General features: G+C 42.2%; 1 protein-coding gene across 3 annotated transcripts in view; it reads right to left on the bottom strand.

Annotated features, from left to right (window-relative positions):
• Positions 1–12,145, bottom strand: part of TSC2 (tuberous sclerosis 2) — a 34,889-nt gene extending 22,744 nt beyond the window's left edge. For all 3 annotated transcript variants that reach the window (XM_009286487.1, XM_009286488.1, XM_009286489.1), the window contains exons 1-19: positions 12,120–12,145; positions 11,483–11,647; positions 10,517–10,603; positions 9,739–9,849; positions 8,287–8,431; positions 8,035–8,152; positions 7,494–7,542; positions 6,955–7,080; positions 6,527–6,600; positions 6,050–6,176; positions 5,244–5,387; positions 4,879–5,016; positions 4,561–4,664; positions 3,685–3,766; positions 2,614–2,769; positions 2,185–2,301; positions 1,521–1,643; positions 1,100–1,206; positions 334–487 (exon numbers count right to left, since the gene is read on the bottom strand). In XM_009286487.1, coding sequence (XP_009284762.1) covers positions 334–487; positions 1,100–1,206; positions 1,521–1,643; positions 2,185–2,301; positions 2,614–2,769; positions 3,685–3,766; positions 4,561–4,664; positions 4,879–5,016; positions 5,244–5,387; positions 6,050–6,176; positions 6,527–6,600; positions 6,955–7,080; positions 7,494–7,542; positions 8,035–8,152; positions 8,287–8,431; positions 9,739–9,849; positions 10,517–10,603; positions 11,483–11,620 — 2,100 coding nt within the window. In that variant the 5' untranslated portion in view covers positions 11,621–11,647; positions 12,120–12,145. The remainder of the gene's footprint in view (positions 1–333; positions 488–1,099; positions 1,207–1,520; positions 1,644–2,184; positions 2,302–2,613; positions 2,770–3,684; positions 3,767–4,560; positions 4,665–4,878; positions 5,017–5,243; positions 5,388–6,049; positions 6,177–6,526; positions 6,601–6,954; positions 7,081–7,493; positions 7,543–8,034; positions 8,153–8,286; positions 8,432–9,738; positions 9,850–10,516; positions 10,604–11,482; positions 11,648–12,119) is intronic.
• Positions 12,146–12,761: the final 616 nt, after the last annotated feature.

Genomic DNA, 12,761 nt, shown 5'->3' with positions numbered 1-12,761 from the left:
AACTTGCAGTAGGAAGGTTTCTTTTAGTTTCAAATGCCCTTTCAGAAACAGGATGACTTATCTGATCTTTGTTTAACAAACACATTTTTTGCCCTTGTCTGCTCTGAAGCAGAGTGAAATGAAAGCTTTGCTTAGTTTCCGAAGAGCTGAACTGGTGCTCCCACTGGTGGCTGTAAAGCTGCACAGTTACACGCAGATTCTGCCCAAGAAGGAGGATTTACGTACTGCTTTTCAGACGTTATTCAGATACTCTGGGATAGAATTCTCTAGCCAGCTGGTTTAAGCTGACATATTTCACGTGAAGATGACAACTGTCATTAAGAGCAGACGTACTTGCTTCAAACACTGCAGAAGGACGCCAAAGACCATTGAGTATGGCAGATGCCCTATACGAATGGTGGCGTTCTGGGAAGGCACGCTGGGACTTCCTGAAGGCGGAGAGAGCGTACCGGTAGGCTTTTTCTCAGAAGCCCTCTTCTCTGCTTCTCTACAACATGGAAAGGGAGAAAAATACGTGTAATGTAAAATCAAGATCAGAACGGCCTATTCATGTGACCAACGGTGCTGCCCTATTTGGTAGCCAGTTTCATGACCAAGCAACAATATAAATTGCATTTTCTATTAAAAACCACAGGAGTGCCCAGTAGACGGACAGCAATGAGTCAGTTTGGTCAGGTTAAGGATTTTTCTATCCAGGCCCCTAGCAAATTTAGAAAGATATCTTTTGGGGCATGTTACACAAAGAACTTCAGACCAAGCTATAAAATTAAAAATAGCCAGATTTGTACAAATCATTGAATCAAACCTCAGTGTGAAAATTGGTTTCAGGCAGGAAACTGACAATATTTTTGTTAAGTTTTGTGAGTGGGAACAGAAATTTCAAGTCTGAGATTGAGAGCTCTGTAGATAAGTGATTTGTAAGAACAATTCACCAATGAGTTATTAGTTGAGACAATCCTAGGCTGTAACTACAGACTTGTCTAGCAGCTGATTCATCAGGATTCGGAAGATTTAGAAAAACTGCAGATTGCTACTGATGGACCATTAAGCTCGTGCAAAATACCAAAACAGCTTTTGCTTAATGCAATGAGAAACCTACACAAAATCACACAGACAGTAAGGGCTGAACCTCACTGCTCCATCCTTGTTGGAAAGGCCAAGACGGTGGAGGGAGTCAGCTCGAAGCATCAGCAGGAAATCAAACACCTGTAACAGAGAAGACACTGGAATCACTCAAAACCAAGTGGAATAAAACCAAAACCACTCAAGCCAGTGGAATACTCTCGCACCTCCCCATGCGATACTTTTGCAAGTACAAAGGGATTTCTAATAGATGCTGTGGCTAGGTCTGTAGGAGGCATCACTTCTCGTGTTACAGTACATATACATACTCCTATTAGCCAAGAAACATCTAATTCTACTTCTGGCAAGCTCTAGAGCACACATTCCCCACTTGCCACTCAAGAATTCCAAAGACAGCATGCAGCTCTCGACCTGAAAGCATAGGTTACTGCTCATACCTGCAATCTGATGCTGCTAGCAACAGCAAGGCTGTACGCATATATATAATGGCGTTGGACGTGGTGAATCAGCATCTCGTACACCCGCATTGCGTGGCTGGAGGGTAAGCTGTAGAGTTTTGTCTACAAAGGAACAGAAACAGAAATCAAAAGGCAGACTGACACTTGTTATTCAGAAATGTGTATCTGCACTGAGAATTCAAGAAAAACACAGCAAAAACTTGCTCCTGAAAGCAAGATAAACAGATGGCTCTGGACAGAACCTCTGCAAAGGCTCCAGAGCAACTCTGGCTGGCTCCAGAAGGGCAGTGGTTGGAAAAACCAGCTCTTCGCAACTGCTTAACCATCTCTCAGGACACCCTACCCAAACACGATGGATCTATTCAAGGTTATGAACACTCCCCTTCTGCTAGTTTATGAACACATCTGCCCTCCACACGTGAAAATGTGTTCATATTCATTGTACAATGGAAATTAAGAAAATAAAACCTTTAGCAAACAGTTATACAGTACCCAAAAGCAAAAAGAATGACCAAAACAAGAGTTAAAATATTAAGTGAACAAAAGTCAGAATATTTAATAGTGGGAGAACGGTTATCTAAAAAGCCAAGTCCAGCAGAAGACTATTCTGAAGAAGACGCGTTTAATGCTCTGCAGTATTTACCTGAAGAATTATCAGGAGTCCAAGAACTGCTGTCTTGACATCCTCCAAAGAAGCTGAATAAGATAGCAAGTCCCTCTCTTCCAGTTCAGAAGGAGATGAGAGAGAATGTGCGGCCACCTTTTAAAAAGAAAAGCAATACATGGTTTAAATCTGCAACACGCCTTTTCTTTATTTCCATCCTGGAAGGTCAGGAAAGACTACAGCAAGTCATCCTTGCAAGAAATTCTGCAAGCTGTGCGTTGGTAGGGTTTCTAAAGCTCCCTTCCGCTCTGCACTTCAGGCTCACATCCTCCAAAACCCAGCAATTTTACAATAGCCTGCTGAACCACGCAAGTGATAACAGTCATGGGTTAGTCTCCGCAGTCACAGTAAGAGGATCTGGCAAAAGATGTGGTGGCGCTACTGACAACTGACCAAACTCTGCCTCACCTTTTCTATGATATCAAGCAGGCTGTTAAAGTGATGTGTGTTGCAGCCTTCAGCCAGATCTACGAGTAGCTGAGTGGCCAGTTTTCGGACTTGATGGTCTTTATCTTCTGGAATGTGAGCCAGCTGAGAGATCACAACCAAGTTTATCAGCTCTTCCTGCAAGAGGACAGACCTTAATAAGCCTTAACATTTTGCTGTCAGCTGTTCAATCAGCATGTTGAAGAGACAAATAATTACAAACAAAAGAACACTGATATTCTGATATCAGGCTTGTTCCTCAACTAACTGTTTGGTTCCTTGGTCTTTCCTCTTCCATCCATTTAAGTATTTCTGTATGCCATCCCTCCAAATATTTATGACTTTTGTTGAACTTGGATTCAATGCTTTCGTTTTCATCTATCCTACAGACTTGCTAGCCCAGGCTCAAACAGACTGTTGACAAGGGATTTCTAGGGCTTGTTTTTTTGAGAGGAATAGGAAACATGCAACAGCATCATGTTTTCACAAATCTTGAAGGAATCCAAGAAGCATCTCTGCCCCTTCCTGTCCTCTGACACTCTGGGTACATTCCAAGGAGCTGAAGACATCCCCAGAGCTCTTCCGTAACTCCTCTCTCAGACAGCTTCCATCTTGGATTGCAATTAAACTGCAAGCACCAAGACAAGTCAATCTGCTCACATCAGACCATATCCAGACCTCATCTTTTTACAAAGCTTTTAAATAAACTCTGCATCTCTCACGTTGACTCTCCTTTCTTCCAAAACAAAATATATATAGATTTAGTGACCTTAAAACAGGGAAGCAAATACACAACCAGTTATGTCCTCAAAACACAGCAGCTCCCACTGCAAGTTGCACATACCTGTATCCAACTAAGGACAATTAAAAGGCAAGTCCTCCTACAAGCACCCTAAAGATACATAACTATTGTGTGCAACATTTAAAGCAGAGTTCTGCGCATTCCCCGGTGGCAGAGACGACCTGAAGCACACCATAAAACATGCCTCACCAAAGCCTTTCCCACCCACTTAAGATCTCACATGTGATGATCAGAAACAGATAAACACACACCTCATAGAACTGTCTGTTAATACTCAGGACAAAGGACAAGACATCCAGAACTTTAATACGAACAGCACTACGACTTTCGTTCCTAAAATGGGAAGAGCAAATTCAAGATGAATAAAATAAAGTTACTGATATTTAGGGAAGGGGGGAGAGGAGAAAAGGAAAGTAAAACTAAACTAAACTAAGAAACTTCTTAAGAGTTAGAACAGTAACTCTAGAAATCAGCTGAGCCTTCAATTAATGTCTCTACGTATGAAACCAGATTCAAGAACAATTGGAAACTGGAATCCCAATTCAGCTTTTACTACTTCTGGAGACCTGTAACTGCACTTTTCCCATTTCCAATCCAAACTAGGAAGCACATGTCAGAAGAACAAGTGCTCTGGTGAGCAAATTTAAAACCAAACATATGGCACCGAGTAAGAGCTGCTCTTTGACAGCATTTCACAGATGAGACAGAAGTTTGTTATTGCTGTATGTTGGTATTTTAGAGTACGAGAATACTTTCAGGAGTACCAATTCAAAAACAGATAACTTCAATACTGGATAACCATATGCAATCCTGATGCTTAAGAGGAAAGTCTTGTTTGGTGTCAGAACTACAAAGTGCTGTGGAGTGGAACACATAACTGCCTAAACTAACTGGAATAGCACCATCCAATGGAAATAAAGAAGAAAAAAAAAAGAAGTATAAATAACTCAGTGGAAAGTTTTTCTTCTGCTAAACAATATCCTTTCACGTACTGTGCCCTGGAACTACCATACTTCTTAGCAGTCATTTACTAACATTAGAACTTCAGAAAACAAAATTATCTAACATGAAAAGGTGGCAAGGAACATTTGAAAGTGCCTTGTATTCACAAAGTTATGACTTCATACCTGAAGAATCTCTCCATTAACATCTGCAGGTTGTGAATCCAGCCATCTTTGGCAGGATGAATGGATTGAGCTCTGTATGTTATCAAGTTTAATACAGAAGATTCCTTTCACGGAAAGATCAAGAATTTTTTTTTTAGTGTATAAGCAAATACAATATATCCATTCCCCCAACCCCCACCCCGAGAATAAAGCTCATATAAGTCCTTGCTGTGACTTTCTGACCACTTGCTATTTTAGGACTCCCAACTGTCAACTGTACTGAGTAACAAAATGGATTCAACTGGCAACAAAAGAAGACAATCGTAAGTAAAGTCTTACCGGTCTCTGATCAGCACATCTTTCCACCAGCTCAAAAAATCTCTCTTCAGAGCCATGGAATTCATTCTGGTCACAGAGTTCTTCTACTGTAGTCAAAAGATCATGTACAATGGACTTAAGTTCTTGGCTCTCCAGACTCTGAAACGGAGACAAAAACATTCCTAAAAGACTTCTACCTCACCAGAAAGTGCTAACTTTTAAATACAAACAGAAAACTCGGTTGAGAAACACAGTATTGAGAATTGGGCTAAACCTTCATTCAGCTTCAAAGTTCACTGGAGTGTACAAACAGGAGATCAATTTGCAAAAATATTTATGGCAAGGTCTTTTGATTGAAAGCACATCAAGACAGGCTCAACACTTACCTGCAGCTGTTGCAGTAATCTCTCCATGATGTCCAAAAGGATATCCCACGTTACAGCTTGCAGCTCCTTCCCATACTTCTTTATTAGACGTGTTATGGACAGAACTATCTCATAAGACACAACTGCATTGGGACATGTCATGGCCTGGAATACAAAGCATTTCAGTCAGTTAACAGTTGGAAAGCAGTGATCAGAAACCCTCTTAAATCCAAATGAAACACACCTTACTAATCAGGAACTTAGCCCGAAGGTCTGAGATAAATATATTCAAGTCTATACCCACAAAGGGCAAAGCAAAGAACCATTTTATAAAGTGCAGTTATGCACTCTGGCAAACAGCTGCACATCCGATGTCAAATACAGTCCCATCTTACAGAGCAGACACATGAGGTTAAAGCTAGTAATTCCTGCTTGATGCACTTGGATGAGAAAATTTTAAGAGAGCTCTGAGGCTGTCCCTGAAGACATTGTCCCTCACTTTTTGTACCACACACTGGAAAGAGTGAAAGTTTTTACTTTGTTTTTACTTTTTAAGCTAAAGTACCCACAATGTAGATATTTGATAAAAAGAATTCAGACTTTGCTTTTCTGGCCAACAAAGATATTCCAGAAGGAGGCCTCAGTTTCAAACTTAAATCCTCTGTTGTTTTACTGTTTCGCCATGCTTCAGCCCATACCCAATTGCTGTCTCTCATCTTTCAGGCCTACAAAGATCTCTTTGGTGTAGGGGACCACATTTTTGTTCTACATTTGTACAGGTCCAGATGTATACCTGATTAAAAAGTTCCTCCAGCATCCCATCCTACCTTGAGGAACGAAGGCAGCACTGAAGTTGGGGAATTCTTGAGTGAATTGAGGCGATGAGCACCCCATAGAGCCATCCCAACAAAGAACACAGCTCCTCTCAGCAGTGCTGCATCCGCCATGTAAGCTCTAAAAACAGATGGAAGGAAAGTCTTAGACCATGCTACAATTATTTTAGCGTACAAGAGTCAATAGGAATATACACTGTCACAACAGGACTTCCCAGCTGTTATACATCAGAGCCTTGCACAGCAATTTACAAACATTAAAAACAGAAAATCATTTAGTACAACTTTAAACAAAGGAAAATTAAATTCAGAAAAGCCAAAAAATGAGCACTTCAGCAGTGTAACTAGGAAGGGAATTCATTTCTAAGCACCAGAACCTTCAGCTTGTGCTACTGAGGTCAGTGACTCCCTATCTATCTCAGCGGGACCTCTACTGAATTCCTTGGGTTTTGTTAGATACACCTTCTTTACCTGTCTTCCATGATCCTGCACATGTTGTAGATGGCACTGTGTCCCAAATGAGTTCCCAAAAGGTTGCGCATAAGCTGCAAATTCAGAGAGAACACTTAAATATCCAATTGTTAAAACACTCATTAGCCTAAATATGCAGTTAGCTGGCTGATCATGCCCGCTTATGGTAAGTAAATGTGCCCAGCCATTTTCATGCCACAACAGCAGCCTGTCACATCACCCGAGAGGAAACTATGGGTAAATTCCATGGACATGACAGGACTTACACTAACAACGTGCTGATCCCTTAATACTTGAAATAATTTTTAATTTACTCTTAAAACCAAACTGAAATTTATGGCAGATGTGCACAGGCACATCTGACACTTCATCTATGAGGCCAAAACAGTGAACTCATTAAAAAACCAAAACTACGAGAAAGTTCTGACCTTCCAGCACGGCTCGCAGAGCTCCTTCACATTGATGGTACGGCACAAAGTGATGATAAATACTGGCAGGTTCTCCGATGGCAGGCAGTTATAGCAAACAACTGCATCTAGGACTTGCAAGGAAATCTTTGGGGAAGAGAAAGACAAAATGGTTATATATTTCTCTAGGAATAAAGCAGGTCAAATCCTAACCTGGCAGACCAGGAAGTCTTCTGGAAGTCAAAAGGGATACAGATATGTTTTTTGGTTGGTTTGTTTTTTTAAAATCATTGCAAGATGGAAAGTAAACCGTAAAAAGCACTGCTGAAAAATTGATTCACTTATCAAATTTATCAATGCTCTGCTTGTTTTAGAATAAAATGATTATTGGTGTACGAGACACAATGGCTTACAAATACTTCGTAACATTGTATTAGCTCTCTTGTAAGATGAGAACAAACTGGGAGGAGAGTCTGATGATGGGATTTTGCTTGTAAAAGTTACAATTTCAAAGAATTTCTAAGAACGCTAAAGTACTAAGAGAGACTCAAATTACTGACCTCAATGTCCACAGATGATGAAGTCTGAATGCACAAGAGGCATATCTTGCTGTTAGGAAACAATATTTAATTACAATTGTTTGCTTAATATGATTTTAGGCAAATTACAAAGAGCCAAAACAGACAAGTAAATTGGCATGTTATTTTACTCATCATTCCCCTTACTGTGGCACTGTTGATAACACTCCCAGAGACACTGAACACTACAACCTCTTTTATAAAGTTAGCTTAAAGTTGCACTTAAATGCAACTCAGTGTGCCTACACTAATATGATAGCAGAGACCCTTTGTGAGACTGAGCAACGCAATCAGGTCCATCACGTAAAATGGGGAAAGCACATGCAGTTAAACTAAAACAGATCTGAACATTGTAAGAACTGAAAATCAAATATTTGTCAGAAATGTCAGGTATGACCTGGAATGAAACAGATCCAGATCGGATAAAAAACATTCCACTTATCTGTATATTGATCTGCAACTTTCTTCTGTAATTTACCACGAATAAGCATGTAGGAGTTAAAAAAAAAAACAAACAACTTACTGGACCATGTCAGCTACATAGTCTTCCAGATAGCAGCTATTGAATTTCACCAGGTTCACTAAAACCAGAAGGAACTCAGAAGACAAACCAACATCCATCCACTGTAGTACAAAGTCAGCTTAAGAAGGAAAACAAATCGTTACAATATGCTTTCTATCCAGAAGTGTTATCACTACCTTTTTCTCATATCACTGAATGCCTGTCCCTTGACTTATTCCCACCAAATTGAAGAGGGGTAGAGACAATACTCACCTAACTCTTCTTCTAAGTAGGTGATGTATCGTCCATTCTCCGTTAGAGCCTTGAACACTTCAAGCCGTTCATGCAAGTCTTCATTGGAGGGATAGTCCTTAATAACCTTAAAAAAATGTGCTCTGAGGATCCCTAATCTCTCACCCTTAAAAAAAAAAAAAAAAAGGAGGAGGAGAGGGGAATAACAGTGTCACTAATGAAAAAAGACAGTTAAGGCCTAGACCTTATCAAGGTCTGTAACAGTAATCATCGTGCTTGAAATTATTTTCTTTTCCTACAGGCTATGAAAGTCTCCTGAAAATACCTCCAACCTCTACTGACTACTGACAATGGCTCAGGTCTTCTCAATCTGTTATATCAGCACTCAGGGCTGGAGGCATTTTGTCCAGCAACACACAGACAGCATCCAATACACAAAGTAATCCATGGAAACTGCAACTGACAGCACTGCCAGCGGAGCATTTAGAAAAAAACAAGCCAACAAACTAGAATCAATGCCTATTCTTTTCGTAAGCATCTACCCCTACTTTTTCAGAATACTGAAAACTAGAACTTTGGTCTGATACAGTCTTACATTTGGAAAAGGAAAAAAAAAAAAAAAAAAAGGAGGAGGAGAGGGGAATAACAGTGTCACTAATGAAAAAAGACAGTTAAGGCCTAGACCTTATCAAGGTCTGTAACAGTAATCATCGTGCTTGAAATTATTTTCTTTTCCTACAGGCTATGAAAGTCTCCTGAAAATACCTCCAACCTCTACTGACTACTGACAATGGCTCAGGTCTTCTCAATCTGTTATATCAGCACTCAGGGCTGGAGGCATTTTGTCCAGCAACACACAGACAGCATCCAATACACAAAGTAATCCATGGAAACTGCAACTGCCAGCACTGCCAGCGGAGCATTTAGAAAAAAACAAGCCAACAAACTAGAATCAATGCCTATTCTTTTCGTAAGCATCTACCCCTACTTTTTCAGAATACTGAAAACTAGAACTTTGGTCTGATACAGTCTTACATTTGTATAGCACATTGTGAAATCTGAAGAATTCATAGTATGCTTAACTTGGCCAGGCTAGAAAAGTATCTCATACAGAACTTCTTGCATACCTGACATGCTGAAACATCAAAAAGAGCTGCAGACTAGGACTAATAGGTCTGGGCAAAGACCATATAAAATTAGCTGTACTATGCTGAACTTAACCCAAAGTATTTCCGCTTTTTCAAGAACATTGCCCCAAAACAGAAAAGTTTTCTACGAGTTGTATGAAAAGTTTTGCTATGAAGTCAAACCAAGACTTAAATTTAAATGCATCCTCTTCCCATTTACTAGGCACAACCAAAGTAAGAAACATGGAAAGTTGTAGAGAACAGCCACCCCATGTTTTTCACATTCATACTCCGCACAAACCCTAGTTTAAGTGTAGTGTTTCTTCTACAGTTTGTTTGTTTTCACCTGTCCTTGAACGATTGACTTCAGCAGATGAAGAACAGCATGTCTGGCTTCGACGGGGCGCTCTGGCTGGAGCATATCAGCTACCACTTTCCATATTGCCTCCACTGCATGCTGAAAACAAACACAGGAGACAGGCAGTAGTAGGAAAGTTCAGCTTCTTCTGGGATCTTTACCCAGTAGGTCAGTCATTAATTACGGCAAGTTAACTAACAAGATCTCCAGGGATTTCATGTCCGGAGTTCTCTTCTGAAGGACGCTCTCACCTGCCCAGTCATAAACTCAGATGAACCACATGAGAGACAGCAAATCCCGTCCTACACGACAACTTGCACCCCAGTAACTGAAGTTCTTCATTCACACACTTACTTCAGCGTAAACATTTGTGCAGAAACCTTCACCCAAATACAAGATGAGTTTAAAACCAATTTGAGGCTGCTGATTAGCAAGACAGAAGGAGCTAGCAAACCCCTCTTCTACAGGATTACCATCACCTCCCATGAACCATCCTGAACAGGCCTGAATATTTGCAGCGTTCTCCTTCCATGCAGTTCAGGAAGCCCGTCAGCTATGTCCTCTCTGCTCCACAGCTGGTAGGTTGGACAAGACTAATTTCCTTGGCGTGGGAGCCATCCTTTTACAGGTTTGGACAGCACAAAACAGCTTCTGGGATTACCAATTTTAAAAGGCAGTCTAAACTACGGGAGCCTCTTATGATAGGTTAAGAGCTGTTGCTTAAGTTTTCATCCTTCCAATATTCACTGAACAGTTTGAAACTTACCTCTTCAATTTTTTTTGTTTTTGCCACTTCACAAATTTGACTGATTGCTCGTATCCTATTACTTAATCCACATTCTATGCTCAGTTCCTGGAAAGAAATGTAGAAATAAGCTAACAGTTTATCTTACTAGAAACACTTATCCATTTCTCAAAGGAGAATCATGAACCACTGAAAAATAAACTACACATTTGTCCAAAATGATCTAACCATTAGTCATCACTGGAGCTTTTCAGGAATTTCTCCAAAAACATTTTTCCATTAGCAAACGATTCGTCAAAACTAGAACTTTCACAAAACTGGAGCCAAGCAGCTTTTCACCTCCAGAGCAGAACATCTAATTTTCTACAGAAAACAGTAACTCACTGGCTGTGGCGCGCGCCCCCATCACGGGAGAAGGGCAGAGAAAGGAGGGACATTAAGTCTGGCTCCCCAGCCTTCCAGCAGGTAAGAGCTTCCCTTCACAGACAGGAAGGGATTCTGGTCTCTTTCTCCCTTTTATGTGTTTTCCTCCCTGTGTGCCAACTATTCTGCTTACAGACTTGCTGTACCAATTACTGGAATCAATTTTTTTTTTTTATTTTATTTTCACAAACCCGTAGGGTTTTCATAAAATAGAAACAGTTTCCAGCTTGTGCTAACTGCCACCACATAAATTTCATCAAGCTCAGACTATAAAAAAAGAGCAACATACTTTGAGGAAACACCCTGTAACCCGACATAAGACATCACCATCCTATCAAATATCTCAAAAGTATTCAATCACTGAATAACTAAAATGCTGTAACTTCAAAGTGAGTTTTACATCCATTTCACTAGAGAATGAATTGAGAGATAAGGTAAAAAGGCATGATCAGAGAGGGAATGAATGTCAAAACAGAAAGGAGAATGAGCAAGTCCTCCTTCCGATCCTCTCAGCTCAGGTAATCCAGGCACTATCCCCACCTTTACTACGGTCAGTTCTCACACCTTGAGTATTTCCGCAGTGATGATAAACTCTGTTTGCTTGCCCTCCGACGACTTTGAACTTCCCCGGGATGTTCCCAGCCCCAGGAGATTCCTGAACTTCTCCTTCAGTCCAGAATCCTTGCTCTGAGGCTTTGCCATTGCTGACAAGCAAGCAGTGCCGAGTCCCTGCAAATACAGAATGGGGTTTCTGTTAAGGGAGGCCCAAGGGGAATCTTTAAGCAGTAAAACACCAGTAACAGCCATCACAATGTGGCTTTTACAAACAGCTCTGGTGTCTCAAACTGTTTCAAACAGGGGAGAAGCCCAACGCTGAGGACGAAACAGCGAGGAGCCCACATGCATGAGGAGCACACACCGCTCCTGCCTTCAGCACCCGCATCCTGCAGCTATCCGGGGAATGGGGACCTCTGGGCTACCATTTTCTGGGAGCTCTGAATGCCCAGCACCACCACAGCCCGGCGCACAGAGCAACCACCATTTTAAAACTGCTGAGCTGATTTTTGAAGTATAAAAACACACACACACGCTTTTTGGCGGGTGTGAGCTGAAGTACTTGTTCCCAGTCCAAAAGCAACGGACAAGCACACAGCACTGTAAAGCAGATGTTGAAAGTAGCTAGACATGAGGAAGGACTTACGAATCTGAGCGTTCGAACATCCAAATGCTGCCATGGCAAGGAGAAAGAGGGGGAGCGAGAACAAGCATACCCATTACAGCAACGGCACATCGACAGCAACATCCTTCAGAAACTGTCTCCCCAGCCAGCCCCAACCTGCTGCCCCTCAGGGACCCCCGTGCCCGGCTCAGAGCGGGACGCCCGCTCCTTGCATGCTGGCGCAGCCCCAGCACCCTGCCCTCGGCACACGCTCCCAGACAAACCCGGCAGCCCCTCGGCTATGGCCCATGACCCCACGGACACACCACAGCCTTCCCCACACCCTGGGCATGTGCCACAGCAATCACTTGTGCTCCCCCGGGGACATGCCACAGACCCTGTCCTAGCATCGCTGGGGACATGCTGCTGCCCCCAGCCCCGGGGGACACACCACAGCCTTCCCCACACCCTGGGCACGTGCCACAGCAATCACTTGTGCTCCCCCGGGGACATGCCACAGACCCTGTCCTAGCATCGCTGGGGACATGCTGCTGCCCCCAGCCCCGGGGGACACACCACGACCCCCAGCCCAACATCACCAGGGGACACACCACAGCCCCCAGCCCACCGCCCCGGGGGACACACCACAGCCCCCAGCCCAACACCCCGGGGACACACAACAGC

The sequence above is a fragment of the Aptenodytes forsteri genome, unplaced genomic scaffold (genome assembly GCF_000699145.1).
Source record: "Aptenodytes forsteri isolate BGI_AS27 unplaced genomic scaffold, ASM69914v1 Scaffold55, whole genome shotgun sequence".
In the NCBI taxonomy this organism is placed as follows: domain Eukaryota; kingdom Metazoa; phylum Chordata; class Aves; order Sphenisciformes; family Spheniscidae; genus Aptenodytes; species Aptenodytes forsteri.
This window is presented reverse-complemented; position numbering and strand designations above follow the sequence as displayed.